At 58.6% G+C, this 23,224-nt stretch overlaps 2 protein-coding genes across 3 annotated transcripts in view; both read left to right on the plus strand.

Annotated features, from left to right (window-relative positions):
• The window catches only part of WNT4 (Wnt family member 4), a 29,856-nt gene extending 15,117 nt beyond the window's left edge, over window positions 1-14,739 (plus strand). Inside the window, exons 2-6 of the mRNA XM_032968087.2 lie at window positions 962-1,287; window positions 4,201-4,332; window positions 5,064-5,206; window positions 6,911-7,051; window positions 8,764-14,739. Of these exons, the coding sequence (XP_032823978.1) occupies window positions 962-1,287; window positions 4,201-4,332; window positions 5,064-5,206; window positions 6,911-7,051; window positions 8,764-9,090 (1,069 nt within the window). The 3' untranslated portion in view covers window positions 9,091-14,739. The remainder of the gene's footprint in view (window positions 1-961; window positions 1,288-4,200; window positions 4,333-5,063; window positions 5,207-6,910; window positions 7,052-8,763) is intronic.
• A 1,960-nt stretch (window positions 14,740-16,699) lies between these two features.
• Window positions 16,700-21,750, plus strand: AP5B1 (adaptor related protein complex 5 subunit beta 1). Of its 2 annotated transcripts, none has more exons than XM_032968092.2 (2): window positions 16,700-17,090; window positions 17,999-21,750. In XM_032968092.2, exons 1-2 carry the CDS (start codon window positions 16,989-16,991, stop codon window positions 21,614-21,616), a joined length of 3,720 nt encoding a protein of 1,239 aa, XP_032823983.2. In that variant the 5' UTR covers window positions 16,700-16,988; the 3' UTR covers window positions 21,617-21,750. The 2 variants fall into 2 exon arrangements, with proteins under 2 accessions (XP_032823983.2, XP_075929038.1); XM_076072923.1 differs by lacking the exon at window positions 16,700-17,090 and adding an exon at window positions 17,097-17,457.
• The last annotated feature ends 1,474 nt before the right edge of the window (window positions 21,751-23,224 follow it).

Consider the following 23,224-nt stretch of genomic DNA (forward strand, 5'->3'; position numbering starts at 1 on the left):
TACAAGAAGAACCATCGTTTTTGAATTCCATAACAAATTTAATTAAATATTTGAAGAGGCAAAATTCGCTGTGGTGCTGAATACGAGACGATAATGAGTCCCTTTATAAGTAACAGTCACGAAGAGGTCACATTTAAAGAGGTCGCCGCACGCGGCTTCGGGGCCTCAGGAACTCGCCGACCCCTGAAAAAAAACATAAACATTAAAACGCATTTCTGTTTTTTTTAACTTGCATAGTCAAGTAATAGTATTTTGTCATTTGCTATACGGCCAGATAACACGACAAATCGCTAACCTTAAACACCTAGTCGTTCATTAAAGTTGAAGGCGGTGTAGTACTATAGTAATAGAGCAAGTGCAGAATCACTGAACCGGAATTTATAGCTTGAAAGCATTTAACGCGGGACCCTGGAGAGTTCGGGGCCCGTAGCTACGTACATATGTAGCTACTTTTGCTACTAGGATAATCCAGCAATGCAGACACATAAAAACAAATATCCGCACACGGATAAAACAACTAACACTGTGTGTGTGGCTTGAAAATAGACGTATATGAGACGACGTTTCGGGCAACCATTATTTACCTCACCGTTGTTATAGTGTACCTCGTTGTTGTTTAATTTGCCTAATAATTGTTATTGATGTAATTCACCTCGCAGTAGTTATATTTACCTCAATAGTCGTTATTCACCTCATAATCGTCGTCGTTATTATCGCTGTAGTTTACCTCGGTTTTATTTACCACATAATTGTCGTGATGTAACTCGTCCTCCTCACCGCTATTGCCGTAGTTTACCTCACACTTGTTATATTTACCTCAAAATTGTCCCATGTTTTACCTCAACATTACCATCGTTGTTATTGCGGTTTACCTCGCAGTTATATTTACCTCATAAATGTCGTCATTTACCTCAATAGTCATCGTTAACTTCATTTTCTTTGTCATCCCCCCCTCCTTTAGAGCGCTCTCGCGCTTGGCATCTCTGGGCGCCGTGACCTCTGACCCATCATCATCCTCATCATCATCGTCGTCGTCCTCCTCCTCCTCGTCGTCGTCTTCATCATCATCGTCGTCGTCGTCTTCCTCCCCGCACGCCTGCGAGTCCCTGGGCGGCCTCACGCCTCGCCAGGTGCAGCTCTGCCGCCGTCACACCGAGGTGATGGAGGCGGTGAGGCGCGGCGCCCAGGTCGCCATCGCCGAGTGCCAGCACCAGTTCCGACAGCGGCGCTGGAACTGCAGCACGACCCGCAGCGGGCCCAGCGTGTTCGGCAAGATCGTCAGTCAGGGTGAGGAGTGGTGGTGGTGGTGAGGGGGTGGTGGTGGTGGTGGTGAGGGGGTGGTGGTGGTGGTGGTGAGGCGGTGGTGGTGGTGGTGAGGGGGTGGTGGTGGTGGTGAGGGGGGGGTTGAGTGGTCAGTCAGGGTGAGGAGTGGTGGTGGTGGTGGTGGTGAGGAGGGGGTTGAGTGGTTAGTCAGGGTGAGGAGTGGTGGTGGTGGTGGTGGTGAGGGGGGGTTGAGTGGTTAGTCAGGGTGAGGAGTGGTGGTGGTGGTGAGGAGGGGGTTGAGTGGTTAGTCAGGGTGAGGAGTGGTGGTGGTGGTGGTGGTGAGGGGGGGTTAAGTGGTCAGTCAGGGTGAGGAGTGGAGGTGGTGGTGGTGAGGGGGGGTTAAGTGGTCAGTCAGGGTGAGGAGTGGTGGTGGTGAGGAAGGGGTTGAGTGGTCAGTCAGGGTGAGGAGTGGTGGTGGTGGTGAGGAGGGGGTTGAGTGGTCAGTCAGGGTGAGGAGTGGTGGTGGTGAGGAGGGGGGTTGAGTGGTCAATCAGGGTGAGGAGTGGTGGAGTGGTGGTGGTGTGATGGTGGTGGTGGTGAGGGGGGCTTGAGTGGTCAGTCAGGGTAAGGATTGGTGGTGGTGGGGTGGTGAGGGGGTTGAGTCATCAGCCAGGGTGAGTCTCGGAGAAAGGTGAGGTGAAATTGTCAGCCAGGGTGAGGAGTGGAGGGAGACTGACGAGGAGAGGGCTGGGATTGAGTCACCAGGAGAGGACTGGGATTGAGTCACCAGGAGAGGACTGGGATTGACTCGCCAGGAGAGGACTGGGATTGACTCACCAGGAGAGGGCTGGGATTGAGTCACCAGGAGGGGACTAGGATTGAGTCACCAGGAGAGGGCTGGGATTGACTCACCAGGAGAGGACTGGGATTGAGTCACCAGGAGAGGACTGGGATTGACTTGCCAGGAGAGGACTGGGATTGACTCACCAGGAGAGGACTTGGATTGAGTCACCAGGAGAGGGCTGGGATTGACTCGCCAGGAGAGGACTGGGATTGACTCGCCAGGAGAGGACTGGGATTGACTCACCAGGAGAGGGCTGGGATTGAGTCACCAGGAGGGGACTGGGATTGAGTCACCAGGAGAGGGCTGGGATTGACTCACCAGGAGAGGACTGGGATTGAGTCACCAGGAGAGGACTGGGATTGACTCGCCAGGAGAGGACTGGGATTGACTCACCAGGAGAGGACTGGGATTGAGTCACCAGGAGAGGGCTGGGATTGACTCGCCAGGAGAGGACTGGGATTGACTCACCAGGAGAGGGCTGGGATTGAGTCACCAGGAGGGGACTAGGATTGAGTCACCAGGAGAGGGCTGGGATTTACTCACCAGGAGAGGGCTGGGATTGAGTCACCAGGAGGGGACTGGGATTGACTCACCAGGAGAGGGCTGGGATTGACTCACCAGGAAAGAGCTGGGATTGACTCACCAGGAGACAGCTGGAATTAAGTCGTCAGCCTGGGTGAGACTCACCAGAGGGAGAGGTCAGTCAGGGTGAGAAAGTGAAGGGGAGAGACGCATTCGGGGAGAGCTGGCGTGGATCGCAGGAGATATGTGGTGAGGTGACAGAGTGAGTGAGCGGCAGAGCTGGGATGAGAGCGAGACGTGGAGCAGATGAGAAACGTGACGAGAGGAGGAGAACTGTTGTGAGGTCGAGGCGTGGGAGGAAGAGAGATCTTCATGGGAGGAGAGCGGAAAGCAAGAAGTATGTTGAACTTATTTCGTACCGCACGTCGCCAACCCGTGCTAATCGGAGATGGAGACTCGGGGCTGAGAGAGGATTGACTTAGAAGGAACGGAAGATGTGAGGCGAGTGAGACGTACGGTGAGGTGGAGGAGAGCTTCGGGGGGTGAGCCCCCGGGGAAGGGAGCGCTGGTAACAGGAGCTCTGGTCGAGATGATGGTGAGAGGAAAACTGGGGAACGGAGACCTGTGCTGAGCATCTCTCTTGATCGGTCAGAAAACCTTTTAAATCTAATTCTCATCTGGCCCCACGGTGTAAACAAGTGGAGTCTCTTATCTTCCACTCCGTCTCTCGGGTCTTTCCATTTACGTGCTACCAAGAAGGGCCGTTGCCCGAAACGTCGACTATTGTATATTTCACAGTTTAAGGCCCTCGTGTTGTCGACAATATGTGTTGAGTTTATTATCTGGCGACAGATAGGCTTATCGCTTTCCCTTGCTCCAATTGGTCGGTTCCATCACGCTTTACATCTTTCCGATTTGTCGCTCAACGTGTGGCATTGCTCTTTACATCACTTTGCCCCCCTCACTTTCTGATTGGTCGATTCGTCACTTTGACCCCCCCCCCTCCTATCTCTCTACATATTATTGGCTGATTCACCAATTTGCCCCCCTATGGCTCTGATTGGTTGATTCATCATAATTTCTCCACAACTCTGGCTGCCCACCTGATGATGCTGGGTTGCAATTACTGGTGACGTGTCGTACTCGAATTGCAAATGTTGCGGGTTTACTCTCCAACACACCGGTGTGCTGTACTAGTAAAGAATTGGCACGTCTTGTTTGCGTGACGAACCTTACTCATTGGCTGTGTCGGGTGGTGGCGGGTTTAACGACACATTTATATCCACGCGATCTAACCCAAAAAACTTATATTATGGATAATAACGTGAAAGCCTACGTGTTAAACTCGTCACTTTGACACTCCCCAATTGGTTGAGGCCAACACCTTGTCCCCCTCCCATCTCTGATTGGTTGATTTATCAATTACGCTGCCACTCTCTGATTGGTTGAGTTAGCATCTTGCCCCCCCCCCACCCCACATCTCTAACTTTCCTCCCCTCCCCCCTCCATCTCTCGCCCTTCTGATTGGCCGGCGTGTTGCTGATCCCCGCTCTCCGATTGGCTGGCTGCAGGCACGCGGGAAGGTGCCTTCGTGTACGCGGTGGCGGCGGCCGCGGTGGCCCACGCGGTGACGCGCGGCTGCAGCAGCGGGGAGCTCGACAAGTGCGGGTGCGACCGCACGGTCAGCGGCACCAGCCCTGAGGGTACGGCCCTCGCGCAGACCCTCAGGAGACCCCCTCACCAGCAAAGAGACTCACAGAGACCCCCTCAGGGACCCCCTGCCCACACACCACGCAGAAACTCCCCGAGATCCTCAGGTACTTCCCTATCGGGGAGACACTCACAGAGACCTTCAGGAGCCCCCACTTGGGAGAAACTCCGAGATCCTGAGGGATTTTCCTATCGGGGAGACCCTCACAGAGACCCTCAGGGTTGGGACCCCCACATTCACAGACACCCTCTGAGATCTCTACCGGGGAGACAAAGTCCCTCAGGAACCCATTTTGGGAGGTGAGGGAGGGTTGGGGGGTACTCACAGAGACCTCCAGGCCCCCCCCCACTAGGGGAAATCCTCGACAAACCCACGCCTCATGGACTACTATAGGCCCCCCCTCACAGAGACCTCCAGAGCCCCCCCTCCTAGGGGAAATCCTCGACAAACCCACCCCTCATGGACTGCTATAGGACCCCCCTCACAGAGACCCTCAGGAGCCCCCCACTAGGGGCAATCCTCTACAAACACACCCCTCACGCACTGCTATAGGGCCCCCCTCACAGAGACCCTCAGGGGCCCCCCACTAGGGCAATCCTCTACAAACCCACCCCCTTACGTACTGCTATAGAGGCCCCCCCTCACTGACCCCCCCCCCCGCCCTCACGTAGCCCTCCCCCAACCAAACCCTCCACCACCCCCCTGTTGTGGTCGCTTGTGCAGGGTTTCAGTGGTCGGGATGCTCGGACAACATCGCCTACGGAGTGGCCTTCTCGCAGAGCTTCGTGGATGCGAGGGAGCGCGGCAAGGGAGGCTCCCCGGCACGGACGCTCATGAATCTCCACAACAACGAGGCCGGCCGCAAGGTGAGGGCCGCGCTTCACGGACTCTCGCGGAGAGGCCCGCTGGTCTCATAAGAGGCGCACGGAGCCTCGCGTGGAGGCCCACGGGCTCATAGAGACCCACGGACGCTCGCATTGAGGCCCACGGTCTCTCGCATAGAGACCCACGGACGCTCGCATTGAGGCCCACGGACTCTTGGATAGAGGCCTACGGTCTCTCGGATAGAGGCCCACTGACTATCGCATAGAGGCCCACGGTCTCTCGGATAGAGGCCCACGGACGCTCGCATTGAGGCCCACGGACAATCACATTGAGGCCCACGGTCTCTCGGATAGAGGCCCACGGACTATCGCATAGAGGCCCACGGACTCTCGGATAGAGGCCCACGGTCTCTCGGATAGAGGCCCACGGACGCTCGCATTGAGGCCCACGGACTCTCGGATAGAGGCCCACGGTCTCTCGCATAGAGGCCCACGGACTCTTGCATAGAGGCCTACGGACTCTCGGATAGAGGCCCATGGACTATCGCATAGATGCCCACAGACTATCGCATAGAGGCCCATGTACTCTCGCATAGAGGCCCACGGACTCTCATATTGAGGCCCACGGACTCTCGCATTGAGGCCACGGACTCTTGCATAGAGGCCCATGGACTCTCGCATAGAGGCCCATGTACTCTCGCATAGAGGCCCACGGACTCTCATATTGAGGCCCACGGTCTCTCGCATAGAGACCCACGGACGCTCGCATTGAGGCCCACGGACTCTCGGATAGAGGCCCACGGTCTCTCGGATAGGGGCCCACGGACTATTGCATAGAGGCCCACGGACTCTCGGATAGAGGCCCACGGACTATCGCATAGAGGCCCACGGACTCTCGGATAGAGGCCCACGGACTATCGCATAGAGGCCCACGGACTCTCGGATAGAGGCCCACGGACTCTCGGATAGAGGCCCACGGTCTCGCGGATAGAGGCCTACGGTCTCTCGGATAGAGGCCCACGGTCTTTTGGATAGAGGCCCACGGACGCTCGCATTGAGGCTCACGGACTCTCGGATAGAGGCCCACGGTCTCTCGCATAGAGGCCCACGGTCTCTAGGATAGAGGCCCACGGACTATCGCATAGAGGCCCACGGACTCTCGGATAGAGGCCCACGGTCTCTCGGATAGAGGCCCACGGACGCTCGCATTGAGGCCCACGGACGCTCGCATTGAGGCCCACGGACTCTCGGATAGAGGCCTACGGTCTCTCGGATAGAGGCCCACGGACTATCGCAAAGAGGCCCACGGACTCTCGGATAGAGGCCCACGGTCTCTCGGATAGAGGCCCACGGACACTCGCATTGAGGCCCACGGACTCTCGGATAGAGGCCCACGGACTCTCGGATAGAGGCCCACGGTCTCTCGGATGGAGGCCCACGGACGCTCGCATAGAGGCCCACGGACTCTCGCATAGAGGCCCACGGTCTCTCGGATGGAGGCCCACGGACTCTCGGATAGAGGCCCACGGTCTCTCGCATAGAGGCCCACAGTCTCTCGCATAGAGGCCCACGGACTCTTGCATAGAGGCCTACGGACTCTCGGATAGCGGCCCATGGACTCGCGCATAGAGGCCCATGTACTCTCGCGAAGAGACCCACCGCGTATCTCTGCACATCTCTGCGTGTGCCTCCGCGTGTCTTCCCAGTCTCTCCATGTCTCCGCGTGTCTCTCCCCGTTGTCTCCAGGCTGTAGTCTCCCACATGCGTGTCGAGTGTAAGTGCCACGGCGTGTCAGGCTCGTGTGAGGTGCGCACCTGCTGGAGGGCGCTGCCTCCGTTCCGCAAGATCGGCTCCGTGCTCAAGGAGAAGTTCGACGGCGCCACGGAGGTGCGACGCGCCTCCTCTTCCTCCTCCTCCCTCCTCCACCACGTGTTCAACCACAATAACCACAATCTCCACCACCACCATCATCATCAGCAGCAGCAGCAGCAGCCATTGTCTATTATCCACTGCTGGATGAAGGCGTTTCGTTGCCATCCTGCTGCACGCTCACCTTCACCTCGTCATCTTCCATTATGATATTAATAATAATAACAACGGCCGGGCGCTGGTGGTGGTGGTGGTGGCTACGCTAAGTTGGCACAGCAGGGACCACAAGTGGTGCATCTGCCAGTCATCTCAGTCAGTCAACCCCATGGCACCTGGGTCTGTCCCATGACCTCGTCCTCCTGCACCTAGCCTGGCACAGCAGTCAAACCCATTACACCTGGGTCTGTCCCGTGACCACCTGTCACTTCACGCGGCCTCAAAGTGCACCTGGCACGGCACATGCGGCGTGGTCACCGTCACTTAGTGGCTACTGACGGCTGTTTGGTATTGGTGGCTACGCTGCACACGGCTGCTCGCGATCCAGCGCTGTGGAGGTAGCAGCGAGTGGGGGTTGGTGGATCACCGCGCACGGCTGATGTTGTTGCGAAACTCCCTTCGCCGTGGGTAGGCGGCGGGGAGGAGCCGTACTTCTGGCTCTCCAGGGGTGCGGCGGTGCAGCGAAAATGTGGACCCCACCTATTCCATATGTATGGCATAGAGCAGGTGGTCGGCAACTGAACATTTGTTTTCCAAATTCAGTAACAAACTCGATATTGCAAGAGCCGCAGTGCCCGTGATGAACACGGGACGGACGTTCGTGAATAGCATCACGAAGCAGCTCCTTAGAGAGCCGCACGCCACTCCGGAAACGCAGGTTGCCGACCCCCTGGGATAGAGCGTTGCCCCCTCGCACGCGTGGGTTTTCTCCGGGTACTGCGGTTTCCAATCCGCATGTAAACACCGCAGAGCTTGGTGGGGGAGGTGGGGGTGTAATTGGTTCCAGCTCACCGCGTGGTTGCTGTTGCCTTTCCACTCGTCTGTGGTCACTCACCGAACCTCTGAGTCGTTCACTCGTTCTCGTCGTGAGTGAGTGAATAGTGTGCGGCAGTGCGTTGGAAGTTCACGATTATAAAAAACAAACACCTGAATATATTCGTCACTAAATTCGCCTAAGCGGAATAATCACCATTTCCACCCATACCCACCCATACCCACACATACCAACTCATACCCAAACACCTCCACACATATCCACCCATACTCACCCACCCATACCCACTCACAACCACCCACCCACCCATAATACCCAACCATACCCATCTATACCCACCCACACCCAATCACAAAGACATAGATCCCCCGTGTAGCCTTAACAGACTCTTGGGGCAAGTGCTGTTAGCGAGCACCTATGAAGGCCAGCACGGCACACGAGGCTGAGTCGACCTTGTGGAGGAGGTCCCGAGACCCTGTTCAGATAATCGTCACCAGCGTGGTCCATGAGCGGGACTCGAACTCGGGCGGCCCGGTTTTGCAGTGCAGCGCGCTAACTCCTGTGCTCCCCACACCCACACTCACCCGCACCCACCCACACCCACCCACACGCCCGCCTGCCCACACCCACCCACACCCACACGCCCGCCTGCCTGCCCACACCCACCCACACCCACCCACACGCCCGCCTGCCCACACCCACCCACACCCACACGCCCGCCTGCCCACCCACGCCCCAGGTGGAACTGCGCAAGATTGGCACGCGGAGGCAGCTGGTGCCGCGCAACGCGCAGTTCAAGCCGCACACGGACGAGGACCTGGTGTACGTGGCGCCCAGCCCGGACTTCTGCGACGCCGACCCCAAGGCCGGCGTGGCGGGCACGGCGGGGCGCGAGTGCAACCGCACCTCGCGCGCCCTCGACGGCTGCGAGCTCATGTGCTGCGGCCGCGGTTTCCACACGACGCGCGCCGAGCTGGTGGAGCGCTGCTACTGCAAGTTCCACTGGTGCTGCTTCGTCAAGTGCAGGCAGTGCCGCAAGCACGTGGAGATGCACACGTGCCGGTGATCGCGGCGACGGCGGCGACCGGACGGGCGGGCGGGCGGGGCGAGCGGGCGAACGCGTGGCAATAGATGACTGCTGATGATGATGAGAGATGGGGAGAGAGAGAGAGAGAGGGGGAAAGAGATGGAGAGAGGGAGAAAAGGGAAGGAGAGCTGGCCGGCGATGATGGCAGAGAGGATGTGTGTACGCGCGCGCGTGACGGCAGACGGGGTGATGGCGGCTGGCGATGGGAGACGAACGTAGGAGCTGAGCGGATGAGCGACGGGAGCGATGATGGATGATGTGGTGGGGGGGAGGGGGGTGGTTGGGGGCGCAATCCAACGATGGGAGACAGTGGTGATGGGGGAGGGCGCGCGATGGGACATGTTGGTGATGTGGAGCGAGTGATGCGGTGTGCGTGCGTGCCTGCGTTGAACGTGAGGGTTGCCACTTGTCTTTGAGTTGCAAAGAACCGGGACGTATCGCAGTGAGAGGCGCGCAGAAGAATGTCTCAGAGGAGATGAGAAGCAAGCTGTGAATGCTTCGTCACGAACGGTGCATCACGAGTCTTTTACAGATCTTCTTTAAAAAATATATATATATTGACGACGTAGTGGGAAAATAAGCAGTACAAGGTGGCAACCCTGGCGTGCCTGTAGGCGTGATTGAGTGGTGGCGCGAACGGCTGGGACGGAACAGAACAGATGGGAGTGGAGTGGAACGCCCGCGCACACGAGCGCGCGCGTGTGCGTGCGTGTGTGTGTGCGTCGTGACGGCTGCTCCTGGCTTTAACCAGGGATGGCACGAGCTCACGCTGCGTGCCCCTCTCCGTAGACCTTCGCTAGGGTTGGGACTCAAACCGTCGTGGATTCCGCCTCCCCCTCCCCACCACCACCAATGGAGGGACAAGTTGGCGATGGAGGGAGCAAGTTGCGTTTGCGATGAGAGTTGGGGTAGGCGAGCGATAGTTTCTGCCAGGATGGTTACACGCTCAATATGACAATGTACGGTTCACAGTGACGGCATCACATTTACCCACCACCTCTATGTAAGACCGAAACAGGAAGGCATTCCCCACATTTCTGGTTGATCGCCTGATGATTCTGGTTGTAATCAAAGGCGAAACGTCGTACTCGAATTGTCAACGTTGTGAGTTTACTCTCCAACACACCAGTCTGCTGAACGAGTAGCGAATTGTTGACCTGACGAACCTTACTAATTGGCTGTATCGGGTGGTGGTGGGTTTAACGACACATTTATATTTCACGCGATCTAATCCAGCAAAAACCTCTGTTGTGATCAATGCATGTTTGTTGAATTTCTTTTGCACCGTGACGTAGCCAAGCGTGCATATCGGAGGTGCGGGGGAAGGACAACAAACACAATGGGGAACTGTCTCTCCCTCTCTCTCTCTTTAACACCACCGGAACGAGACACCAGCTATCTCTCTCTCTGAACGTCACCAGAAGAAAAGAGCCGTTATTATCACTTTCCCGAGTGTTGTCCTGAAGATGCTTGCCAAAAAACCCCGTATCGTCTCTAACCGCTGCGAACAAAATTTGGCTGCGATAAAAAAAAAAAATTTCAACGAACAAAAAAAATTGGGGGACGTCATGCCACGTAACGACCCGGCCAAATGCCTCCTTCACCACCGCCGCGGCCGTCGAAGGCCAAACGCGATCAGATTGTCGCGCACGGGCAAGCGTTTACACAACGTGCCACTGGTTATCCGCCGCTTCAGCAGCGCCCTGGGTGCAGTCGAAGGGCGATTCTCCACGACCGGGGTTTCTAAACGGCGCATTCGATGCGGCCTCCGTGATGCCATCGGCTAAGAGCTCGCCGCGGGAGCGAGACAACCCCCGCGTGACTTCTGGGGACGTTCGGGCCCGCAGTCGATTGGCGACGCAGACCCGGCGCGGTCTTCGGCGCCTTCGAACTCAAAAGAGCCCCGCGAACTAAAACGCCCGTCGGTTCCACGAACACACGGCTCGTATCCCTCCTCCTTTCCCCAACGTCGATCGCACACGTCCCCAACCCCCCCCCCACCCCCCCTGCGACACCGTCGCCCCGTGCCCACGGTTGACCTCGCACGGAAACGTGAACTGCTGCACGCTTTTTGACAACAGACCTTGTGGGTGGCTGAGACAATGTGCCCGGCTTTGGTCTGCGCTGTGACGAAGGTGGCAACTCCCACCGACTCGTTTACTCACTCACTCGCCCAGTAACTCGCTCACCCACTCACTCACAGACCAACACCACTCGCCCTCCTACTCACCCATTCACTCACTGACCCACTCGCCCGCCCTCCTACTCACCCATTCACTCACTGACCCACTCGCCCGCCCTCCTACTCACCCATTCACTCACTGACCCACTCACCCGCCCTCCTACTCACCCATTCACTCACTGACCCACTCGCCCGCCCTCCTACTCACCCATTCACTCACTGACCCACTCACCCGCCCTCCTACTCACGCATTCACTCACTGACCCACTCACCCGCCCCCCTACTCACCCATTCACTCACCGACCCACACCACTCGCCCTCCTACTCACCCATTCACTCACTGACCCACTCGCCCGCCCACTCGCTCGCCCATTCGCTCACCGACCCACACCACTTTCCCGCCCGCTCACCGGGGTTGCCACCTGTCCCGCCTGGTGCAGTCCGGTGGAATTGGCGTCTTTGAGCCGCTGCTCTATGCCGAGGTCCGGCACCGGTGCGGCTGCGTCGAAAGTCGTCATGGCAGTGAACCGCGCAGTTCTGATAGCGGACCTCGTGGCGGCTGAGAAACAGCTCTGGGTGCGGTCCGCGTTGGGTGGGGGGGGGATGGTGGCAACCCGAATTACGAAGCGGCGCGCGACGTTCTTTCAACAACGTTCGATTGTTCGATTGTGGTAACGACACGAGCCACGGAATGGCACGGCCGTGTACCCGGGTTGCCATCTGTTCCGGGTACCCACCCGGGACCGGTCAGCTCTGCTTAAAGGAAATCTTCCCGAGTTTTGCTCTATGCTGTGGGCAAGGTGGCAACCCTTCACCCGAATGGGCAAGCGTTTCTAGAGGGGGGGGGTGGGGGGGGGTTGAGGAGGGGAACAATACCACTGTGATGCTTTAATGAGCCAAGTGCCTTCCCTGTGGACATTATTTATTTTATACCTGACGCTAAGATTGATATACGTTCGCCTATTTGACGCATCCAAACCTTAACGCACTAAGAGCAGCATTTTCTTTCCTATCTTTTCTTTTTTTAAATGTAGCTTAAAGGAGTTATAGGTTACCGTACGGGGGGGAAAAAAGGTTAAAGTACCGTATTTAATCACCCGCCGCTCAAAATGTATTCTATTAAAGTATATTGCGACGACTGCGGTAGCGGCGGCGATGGCCGCGATCACGTTGGGTGCGTTCGAAGAGCCGAAGCGGCTCGTAGACCGGTCGAGACCTGGCTAAAGACGAGATGAGCGTGAGTTTGTCGATGTTGGCGGAGAGCGACGGTGTAGGGTGAGGTGCGGTGTGAATGAGAAGAGGAGGTGATGATGATGATGATGGTGATGACGACGATGATGCAGACGAGAGTCAATCGGCGGGCGGGACTCGCACGTGCCGCCGGGGGTTGGGTCGGTGGGGCAGAAGCCGTGGGCGCGGCATCGCCGACCGCGCTCAAAGTGCTCCGCGAGCCGGCGTGCACGAGGGGCCAGCGGATCGTTCGTTCAGGGCGGCCCCGTCCTACTCAACGTCTCTGGCTCTCTCTCTCTCTCTCTGTGTGTCTCCCGCTGCCACTGGCGCCTCTCGCACGACCACTTTTAGACCTTGCGCCCGAGGTCGAATCCTCCTCGCCCTCCACCCCCCCCCCCCCTTCCCACCCCAGAACGTCCCTCCTTCGCAGGGGCCCGGCTGGGATGTGACGACGTCACGTGGCTCTCGCACCGCGCACGACGCCCGGCAGGCAGTGTCCGTTCGCCCACGAAGCGCACACAACGCGCGACCGAAGGGGGGAGTTGCGCAACGCGCATCTAACGAGGGCCGACGGGCGAGTTGGGGTGGGCCTGTGGCCGCAAGACCTTTCGGTCGTTCTCCTCGGCCCACGTCACTGAGCGGCTGTCCGCCTGATGGTGCTAGTTGTTTTTACTGGCGAAACGTCGGACTCGGATCGTGGCGCGTTTAACGGCGCGTTTATATTTACGCGATTCTAACCCCCCCCACCCCCCCCCAAAAAAAAACAACAACCCTCTTATGGATGATATTTGTCGCGAAAGCCTCCTGCTGCGTGTTAAACTGCCACTGAGTGGATCGACAGAACAAGACGTCCCACTTTAAGCTTCCACTCCCCCCCCCCCCATCATTCAACGAGTGCAGTGCCCTCGATAATGCGCGAGTTATTTCTCTACGTAGTCCATCATCATCGTCATCGTTGTCGTCGTCATTTTCATCATCCTCGTCGTCGACGTCCCACGGCTTTAATCGCCGCGAGACGTCCTCGCCGCGCCGCTCGCAGCTCACGGCTCGGGTGGCTCTCACCGCGTGAGAGCCTCCGGCTGTGGAGACGTGGGAGGGCCCCGGGGGGCGGGGGGGGAAGGGAGGGTCAGGTCATTTGAGGCTGCGGTTTCACCACATCTCTCTTGGATTTAAACTTCATTTTTCGTTGGGATGATTTTTGGCTCTCACCAGATTACGCTGGGTTTTTCTCTGACTTTGCCCAAATTTATGAGATTTCTTAGACGTTTCACCATTTGTTTCTGTACTTTACCTGATTATGCTCAGATGTCTTTAGGACCCGGATAACTTTTCTTCAGATTTCTCTGGAATGTCTCAGATTTTTCTCCAATTTCCCTGGAAATTAAAAAGAATCAGATTCCCCCCCCCACCCCCCATTTCACTGCTGGGTTTCCTCCCCAAAATTTTTCTCCAGATCTCACCGACTTTGAATCCCCGCCACCTTTCTCGATCACCTTTCAACCTCTCCCCCATTTGTCCGGCCAAGACGCACAGAAAAGATGACTTCACCCTACCTGTAAAAAAACACAACGAATCCACCAAGTTAACCTCTGTGTTCATCGCCCTCAAAGAGCCCACACACAAAGCGTGCCTCTCACTAACCAACCGCCCTTTGCTGTTCCCAGCGCCACTCTCCGTCTTCCAACGACCCCAACGCTCCCATCGACAGCACCGCCAATACAGGGCAGAGACAAATATACTTAACGCGTGACGGTTCGTGGCAGGGACCCTTCATCGGAGCAGAAATGACGAAGGGGCCCAGGCAGACAGAGCGATTCACACTTGGCGGGAGAACGCCCGCCCTCTTTACGCCACAATGTAACTGAATGAGAATGTTTCCAGACAGTGCGTTCTTTCGTCGGTGGATATGCAGCGACGGACGGACCAAACCCTCTCTTACTGGTCCGCTGCCTTCCCTCGATGCAAGGCCACAGAAACCCTCTCCATCGTTCCTCCTCCTCCTACGCACGCGGTTATCACCACCCCCCCCCCCCCCCACACTTACGGCTCTATTTAAGACTAAACCAAGCAGGTGTGTATCGGCCTTGCTGTGACCTTCCTGTGTTATCGTCGTCTCAGTGTTGTAATATCCCGCGCGTCTGTGTGCGTTTTTTTTTGTTTGCTGCATTATTATATTATTGTTTTTGTTTTGCATTAAAGAAAGACATTGTTACAAATGTGTGCACGCGCGATGCCTTGCCGAGTCTTGACGCGTTTCTCTGGACAAATGCGGCTACGGCAAAGGGCCATTGCCCGAAACGTCTACCTGTTATATATTTACTCCGAAGGCCGCAGAGGTGTGAATGGACGTGTTGGATACTCTTTAGTTCTTTCGGTAAAGTCACGTAGGTATAATATAAAATAAATCACGACGTTTCGATTGCAACACAAGCAATCATCATCAGGTGGGAAAACTACAGCAATATTTTATTTTTTGCTGAAGTGGGAGAGAGATGCCGTGGTATGGATTCCCGCAGTCACGAAAGCTTCAAATCTAGATTGAACGTGTAGGAGTTGTTAATGTCGCTTGTGCGCCACTGCCAACGCAAGAAGCGGAGTGATATTACAAAAATTGGATCATGATTGTCACCCTATGGTCACCCTGTGGTGTAGTAAACTAATTTAAAAGCTAAACTATTATTTTATTTTAGCAGGTAAGGTCCTCTGAGCTATGTGGCTCTTTGTCAGAATCGAACTGGCTATCACAAATGAGAGCCCCACGAAGTGGCTTATCATATGGAGATGTATTGCAGCCGAATATTCTCAACACGTGGATGTTGATTCTAAACGTGGAGGGAAATAGCGGAGGAACCGAAGAAAAATCCTCACGACCATGGGGAGAAAGACACCGCAAACGCCAAATATACAGCAGCAGGCGTCAGGGTGTGGATCGAACCCACGACCTCCTGTATACCATGCGAAGTAGTTAACATCTCGCCACCGTGCCACGTGTTAACATCACTTGCTCCCAAACGCCAAACGGCCAGCAACAAACGACAACATGAATATTGTAATAAAGAGTTCAGGCACATCCTGAATTGAACAGGGTTATCGTAAGAGCTTCGAGGACGAGGGGGGGGAAAGAGACGACGGCGATGATAAAAGATTTTTTTTATTTTATCAGGTAAGGCCCACTGAGTTATTAGCTCTTTGTTAGAAACGACCTGACCACACACGATAGCTCAACGAAGTGACTTACCACGTGCAAATGTTTAGCTGGCAGGCGATTCTACAGCGTAGCCAGCGCGAGGCAAGAAGCCGAATTAGGGAGCCTTAGTCTGACCCTAGGAGCCCTTCATACAGTATCATTAACCACGAGAAAGCCTGATATATACCTGAACCCACATCCACCTGAACCACAACAAACACAAGAGGACCTTCGCCTGCCCACGTGAGCCTCAATAATTCTGAATATGATTTAGCCTGACTCGCTTGATTCGTTAGATGTGCCCACGTCATTCAGCCTGGCTCTGCGAGCCAGACAATTCCCAAATGCATTTCATTCTGGCCCTGGGTTAATAACGGAGGGATGCCCGCGAGACTTCGAAGGTGGCTCAATGACGCACACTTAACGAATATGAGCCGATACATTTTTATATTGTTTCTCCTATTCTGGCTCTGTGAGCCACCCCGATAGACCTGAGCATACCTGTCAACCCCTTATCAGTGCCCTACCTTATTACAGACCTTATAAATCTCAACGTCCATCCTACAAAGTCCCATTACAAGGGAGAAACACAATATACACAATTGTGTTACCCGCATGGACCTGAACACTCAATTTCCCTGTACAAAGAATATGGGTAAACCGTATGGGTTGACATGTATGCCTTGTTCTTTGGGTCTTTCAGGTAAAGTCACGTAGAAACGTTCAAATTAATGAAAATAAAATCAACAAAAAACTACGACGTTTCGATCACAACACAAGCGATAATCATCAGGATCGATTGTGTTGTATGTTGTCATCGAAACGTCGTAGTTTTTGGTTTATTTAATTTTCATCAATTTGAACCCATCTACGTGACATTGGGGGGGGAGTGGGGGATAGGAGGGGTGGGGGAAGGGGGTAGCACGTGACTCCCGCCCGTTCTAATTACATTTCCCACCACGCTTAAGCACCGCCCGACTCCGATTGGCTCACAGCCCCCCGCCTTGGAGTGACGTCACGAGCTCCCCCAAGCGACCAATCGGCGCCCGCAGAGAAGCGCGTCTCATTGGTTAAGCACGGTCCGGGCGCGCTTGTCCGTGGTGGGAAATGCAGTGGCGTTCCTGCTATTGTTTGTGAAGGGTAATCGGACTTCTCGGGCACGCAAAAGGGGAAGGCAAATTTTCAAGTAAAAAAAATTAAACAGATATAGAAAAATTAACTTTCGACTTAAACAATTTCAATCGCAACTCGGCTTCACTCTCGCTCGCTCGCTCCACGATGAGCGGCGGAGCGCGCCCGCTGCGGCCTGCGGAAGCGGCGCTGCCCCTGCTGCTCTCTCCGCCGCCGCCGCCGGGCAAAGCAGGCAACGTCGAGGCTCAGGTAAAGTGCCCGGGGCCTGGTAGGCCCAAGCAGGGTCCACCAGGAGCCGTGGTCTATCTACTGTTGGACGAAGGCCTCGTCATTAGCCGTGATCCACTGCTGGATGAAGGCCTTCCCATCATCAGCCGTGGTCTATCCACTGTTGGACGATGGCCTCGTCATTAGCCGTGATCCACTGCTGGATGAAGGCCTTCCCATCACCAGCCGTGGTCTATCCACTGTTGGACGATGGCCTCGTCATTAGCCGTGATCCATTGCTGGATGAAGGCCTTCCCATCATCAGCCGTGGTCTATCCACTGTTGGACGATGGCCTTGTCATTAGCCGTGATCCACTGCTGGATGAAGGCCTTCCCATCATCAGCCGTGGTGTGTACACTGTTGGACGATGGCCTCGTCATTAGCCGTGGTCGGTCCACTGCTGGATGAAGTCCTCCACATCATCACCATCACACGATCCTGGGGCTTAATAATCCATCTAGAATCTGCGCTCAACCTGAATCCAATGCCCCCCCCCCCAACTACTTTAATGTGTCTTGTACGTTCTTGTGTTGTACTTCTTCCGCACCGTACGTAGCCAAACCACGCTCATCGGAGTCGCGGGTGAAAGACCAAAAAAACAACAACTTAGTTTGCCAATCGAGATGATTTAAAAGTTTCGTAGTTCCCAGTGGCTTCCGGATATCGGAAGAGAGAGCGTTCCGTCTTTGTTCGATGGCCAGCAGCCAAAAGCCGCCGCCGCTGCTGCTGCTGCGAGGGTGGTGACGTCCTACCGGGCGCATTTCCTCCCTTGACCGTCCCTGCGTCGTTCACGCGAATGAAATCTGTCCGCCCCGACTTGCGTGCTCACCCTGTCATCTCTCCTCCCCTCCCCGCCCTCGCCTGATCCACCTTTTTGTTCACCAACCAGCTTCAACTCCTGCGCCGCCTGCAAGAGTTCCCCGAGTCCTTCCTGCCACCAGCGCAGCAGCAGCAGCAGCATTGTCGTCATCATCCGCATCATCATTGTCAGGAGGTGGAGGATCATGGAACACCGGGTGACTGGCAGGGGACCCAGAAACTCATCGCTGCTCTGCTGTCGTTGGTGTCCTCTCCGTCGACATCGTCGTCGTCGCCAGCAAACCTCGAGTTGCGCGTGCACGCCACGCTGGCGCTCACCACGCTGCTGGTGCTGTCGCAGCCCCCAGCGAATGACGGCTCCGGCGACGACGGAGACGATGATCGGCGGGCGGCGGCGGCGGCGGCCCTCGCTCACGCGCTGTCTCAAACCGCGTCCACCCTGCTGCAGCTCGTGGCCAGCTCGCAACACCAGCAGAAGCGCCAGCAGCAGCAGCAGCAGCAGCAGAAGAGGGGAGGTGCGGAGCGTGGAGCCGTTGTCCCGGCGCCCCTGAGGAGGGTCGCTCTGGAGGGCCTTGTGGAGCTCGAGGCCGCCTTCCCCGGGCTGCTCTGGGAGGAGCGCGAGCAGCTGAAGGCGCTGGCAGCCGGGACGACGGTGGGCGTGGCGGCACTGTCGGCGCTCGTGCTCGCCAACGGCACAGCTGCCGGCGGCGGCGGGATCGCGACGGGCGTCGTCGGCGGCGGCGGCACCTCGACCGCTACCGCTGCGGCCGCGGCCGCCGCTGCCGCGGCCGGCGCCGAGACGCGCGCCTCCGTAGCGGCCGCGCTGGACCGCCTGCCGCTGCTCTCTCCTCCGCGGCAGCTGCTGGCGGCGCGGCGCCTGGCCGCGGCGGCCTCCGCGTCCCGCGTCCCGCCCGTCGTGTTCAAGCCCCAGCTGCTGCGGCTGATGGCCTCGTCGGAGCCGCCGCTGGTGGCCGCGGCGCTGCTGATGAAGCGGGCGTTCGGCGACGCGCTGTTCGCGCCCGACGAGGAGGCGCTGCTGGCGCGGAGGCTGGCGGTGGCGGCGGCGCACCCCGGCGCTGCCGCCGCAGACGGCACCCGCATGCTGGCGTCGCGGTGGCTGCTGCGCTTCCCCGAGAATTCGCCGCTGCACGACGACGACGACGGCGGCGGCGGCGGCGGCGGCGGCGGCGGCGGTCACGACGCGGTTGCTGGTTGCTGCGAGTGCGGCGGCGGCGGCGGCGTCGGTAGCAACACCGGTGGCGGTGGTGGCGTTGGTCCAGATTGTAGCGCGAGTGGTGGGGTTGATGGGTACGGAGGTGACGCCGGTGGTAGGGATGCAGCCGTTGGTGGCGATGGTTGTGGCGGTTGTCGCCACGGTATTGCCGGTGGCAGGGGCGGCACCGTGCGCGCGCCGCTCTCGCTCACCCCGGCAATCGCCACCAGCCTCTTCCCGACCGTCTTCCGCGGCTGTCCTCCGCTCTTCCCACCGTCGCCGCAGTCCACGTCCCGGGAAGACGGCGCTTCCGCGGCGTATCTGCTGCTCTCCCGGTTCCAGCTGCTCTGCCTGATCCACTGTGAGGACGACTTTGGGGAGGCGCACGGCGAAAGCGGCGCCGGCGAGGGCGCCGACCGCCTGCTGGGCTGCCTGCGGGCGATGGCGTCGGACCTTCCCCGCCGGTCCCGGCGGAGGCGCCAGCAGCAGCAGCAGCAGCAGAAGGGACGCCAGCAGCCCCGCAGCGTGCCCTGCCCGTTTTTCGGAGCGGCGCTCCTCTACTTTCGCCACTTCCGGCGGAACGCGCCGGCGCTCTGCGGGCTGCGCCGGCTTCTCCTGGACGCGTTCGTGGAGGATGTCCGCCTGTCTCCCCGCGTCGTTCGCCTCGTCGACCGCATGCAGGAGGAGGAGGAGGAGGAGGAGGAGGCAGCGGAGGCGCTGGCGGTGGCGACGGCGCTAGAATCGTCGTCGTCCACGTCGTCGTCCACGTCGTCGTCCACGTCGTCGTTAACGTCGGCGTCGCCGCCGCCGGCGTCGTCCGGCGGCGGCGGCGGTTTCCCGGTGCTGCTGCTGCGCTCGCTGCAGGAGGCGATCGTCGGCACCGCCACCGGCTCCCGGAGCCAGCCGCTCCGGCGGCCGCCGGAGCGGCTGCCCTACGAGCTGCTGGTGCTGGAGCGCGCGGCCAGGGAGCCACGGGTGCCCGCTGCGCCCGCGCTCATCTTCTTGCTGCGACTCGTCTCGCCCGAAGCCGGTCCCGCCGCCGGCGCCGCCGGCGTTCTCGGCAACTGGGAGGGCGGCTGCGGCGTCCTGGCGGTGTGCCGGCACCTCTTGGCGAGGCCCGGCGGAGGCGCCGCCGATGCGGTGGCTGCGCCGCTGCTGTCCCGGCTGCTGCTCACGCTGGCGCAGTCGCCGCTGTGCGACCTCGACGTGCGGGACCGGGCGAGGGCGCTCGCGGGGCTCCAGGCGGCGCTCTCGCCGGCGAAGCTCCGCGCTCTGCTGTCCGCGCCGCCGGCGGCGGCGGTGGCGCGGTGTTGCCGTCGTCACCGCCGCGACCGCCGCGACCGCCGCCGCCGCCACGACGACGACTCGGCGCCGCCGGTCCCGGCCTCGCCGATCGCCGAAGTGCCGTGCCTGGTGCCGCTTGCGGAACCCGCCCTCGCGCTGGCACTCGTCGACCCCGACCGGGACGGCGGCGACGGTGTCGCCGGCGCGGACGTCGCCGACGGCGTCAACGAAGAGGACGCGCTGCCCGTCTACCTGAGGTGGCTGCGCGGCGGCAAGAACGGCGGCAGCTGGGGCGGCGGCGGCGCCGGCGGCGAGCACTGGGGCCGGCCCGACGAGGCGCAGGTCGCCCTGCGCGTCGCCCTGCGCGACGACTGGTCCCGGCGCCACGGCACGGCGTACGCCGTGCAGCTGCGTTTCGCCGGCGCCCGCGCCGAGGACGTGCGGCTGCCCTGCCTGGGCCCCGCCGGCAGCGACGGCGCCGGCGGTCGCACGGCGAGACTTCGGCTGAGCTGGTCGCGCGGCAGCCGCCGGTACCGCGACGTGACGCTCGCCCCGACGGCCGTGTTCGCGGACGGGCTGGGCCGCACGTGCCGCTGCCGCCTGCCGACGCTGTCGGTGCCGCTCGCGAGCCTCCTGCGGCCGCTGGCGCCCGCCCTGTCGCCGGACGCCCGCTCGCGACTCTTCGAGGGGCTGTGGGCGCTCTTCACGACCGCTGCCGCCGACGCGGCGGCCTCCGACGGATCCCAAATCTCGGACTGCGACGACGGCGACGACGTCATCGATCCCACCGCCTGTGCCCAAAGCGTCCTGCGCCTCGGCGGAGGCGCTGGCTCCGAGGAAGCGGCGGCGGGGGAGGCGGCGAGGGGCGCCGTCGCCGAGAGGCTGGAGCGGGGCCTGCGCCGCTTCGCCGTGTCGGCGTGCGGTGGCGACCGCCGGCACGACGCCGACGGGGTCCGCGGCCCCGCCGGTCGGCGAGCGTTCTGGGCCGCCATGACGCTGCCCCCTGGGAGGCACATCCTGGTGCGCGTCACCGGCCCTCGGGTCGCAAAGGGCCGCGGCGGTTGCGGCGCCGGCGGTGGCAGCGGTCCTGCGGCCGTCCTCGTCACCGTGGCGACCGACGACTGGAGGCTGCTGCCCCTGATTGGCTCGCACTTGGCGAAGGTGGCGAGGGCGAAGGGCGAAGGCCTCTGAAAGGGCTTCTCAAGCCTCTCCGTGGACAGTTGCGAATCCATTTCATCGACAGATTTTCGTTTGTATTTTTCTTGCCAGGTTTGGTCGTGGAAGATCAAACTGGGGGGGGGGGTCTTCTGCCAGTGAGTCCTTAATTTGGGAGTTCTTTATTTTACCAGGTTAGGTACCCACCGAGCGAAACAGCTCCATTTCAGACGTGACCTGGCTATCACAAACGATAGCCCAGCGAAGGGGCTCGTCATCGCGTAGACATTTACAGCGGCAACATTCTCTTGAACGCGTGACGTTGATTCTAAATGTGTGGAGGGCAAAAAACCGGAGGACCCGGAGGAAAAATCCGCGCGTTCGCGTTGAGAGAGAGCGGGAATCTCCAAATACACAGCAGGCGTCGGGGTCGGGATTGTACCGACGGCCTCCTGTGTACCAGGCGAGGGACTTAACATCTCCTAGCCACCGCAGCGCCGATCAATATCCTCGGCCCCCTCGTACGGCCCTCTTGACGTGCGGGCCCCCCCCGGCTATACGCAAGTAGTGAAACCCCCCTCCCCCCATCATCATCATAATCGTGCCGCCGTCGCAAACCCCAGTGGTTTCAAATGTTTGCAGCGGCCCTCGCACTGACGATGTCTTATCGGCGAAAGTGGAGCCCCCTCGCCTTCTAAAAGATGGGTGAAGGACAACCGCTCCGTAGCGCCGCTCGAGATTCCCGCGTGAATACGAATCGACAACAGCAACAAAAAAAAAAACGGCGGAGGCGCAAGCCCTGCAATCGCTCGCGCACGCCCACCGCTGGTGGAAGGGTAGCTCCACGAGAGAGAACAAGACCCCTCCTCTCTATTCTGAGCGGGTATTTGGCCTACTCTTCCGTGCTGGCGAAGACATCCTGGAATGGATGAGAGAAGCGCACAATTTAACCCCCAAACTGTGATCGACTTTTGTTTTTGTACCCAATTGTTGTCCTTGCTTGGTGGACGGAGGCCGGTGGATTCAATGAACCACGGCGGATTGCAAGTCCAGTTGGCTGACTTCACATCCCCATCCCCGCCTCACCACCTTGTTAGCAGCGGTGGTGGTGGTGGTGACGGTGGGAGATTATTCGATTTTTTCACTTTGCACTGTGATGAGATTTTCCGATCGCGGAAGGTTTCTTAAAAGACGTGTCGCGGTCGTCGTGAAGTCCCCGTCGGCTCGAGATTGGGGCCGCTTGGGAGTTGTCGGTCGGTCGGTTTGACGATCGGCTGATCTGTTGGTCGGTCGGTTGATTTGGTCGGTCAGATTTTCTTGTGCGACGCACGCTGGGAAAATAAAGAGCGACGATCGATGGCACATTCGTCCTTCCGTGTCTCCCTCTCTTTTTGTTGAGTTGTACCGTGGGCTGTTTGAACACCTGCATGTAACTGGGAGGAGTGTTCCAATGCAACGTTCTTTAGTGAATGTTTAAACGACTAAACTTGTTTTTGTTTTGCCAGGTAAGGGCCCTCGCTGAGCTATGTAGCTTTTTTTTATATTAAAGCAACCTGGCCATTGCAAATGATAGCTCAACGAAGTGGCTTATCGTCATCACGTGGAAATTTATAGCGGCCAAATAACCTCAACGCGTGACGCCAC

The sequence above is a fragment of the Petromyzon marinus genome, chromosome 39, assembly GCF_048934315.1.
Source record: "Petromyzon marinus isolate PM22_M1 ecotype Great Lakes invasive population chromosome 39, UKy_Petmar_22M1.pri1.0, whole genome shotgun sequence".
Lineage (NCBI taxonomy): Eukaryota > Metazoa > Chordata > Hyperoartia > Petromyzontiformes > Petromyzontidae > Petromyzon > Petromyzon marinus.

Coding starts and splice junctions, on each gene's coding strand:
- AP5B1 (XM_032968092.2), top strand. CDS start 16,989: ATGAGCGGCGGAGCGCGCCCGCTGCGGCCTGCGGAAGCGGCGCTGCCC. Junction 17,091..17,998: donor CAGGCAACGTCGAGGCTCAG/GTAAAGTGCCCG, acceptor TTCACCAACCAG/CTTCAACTCCTGCGCCGCCT.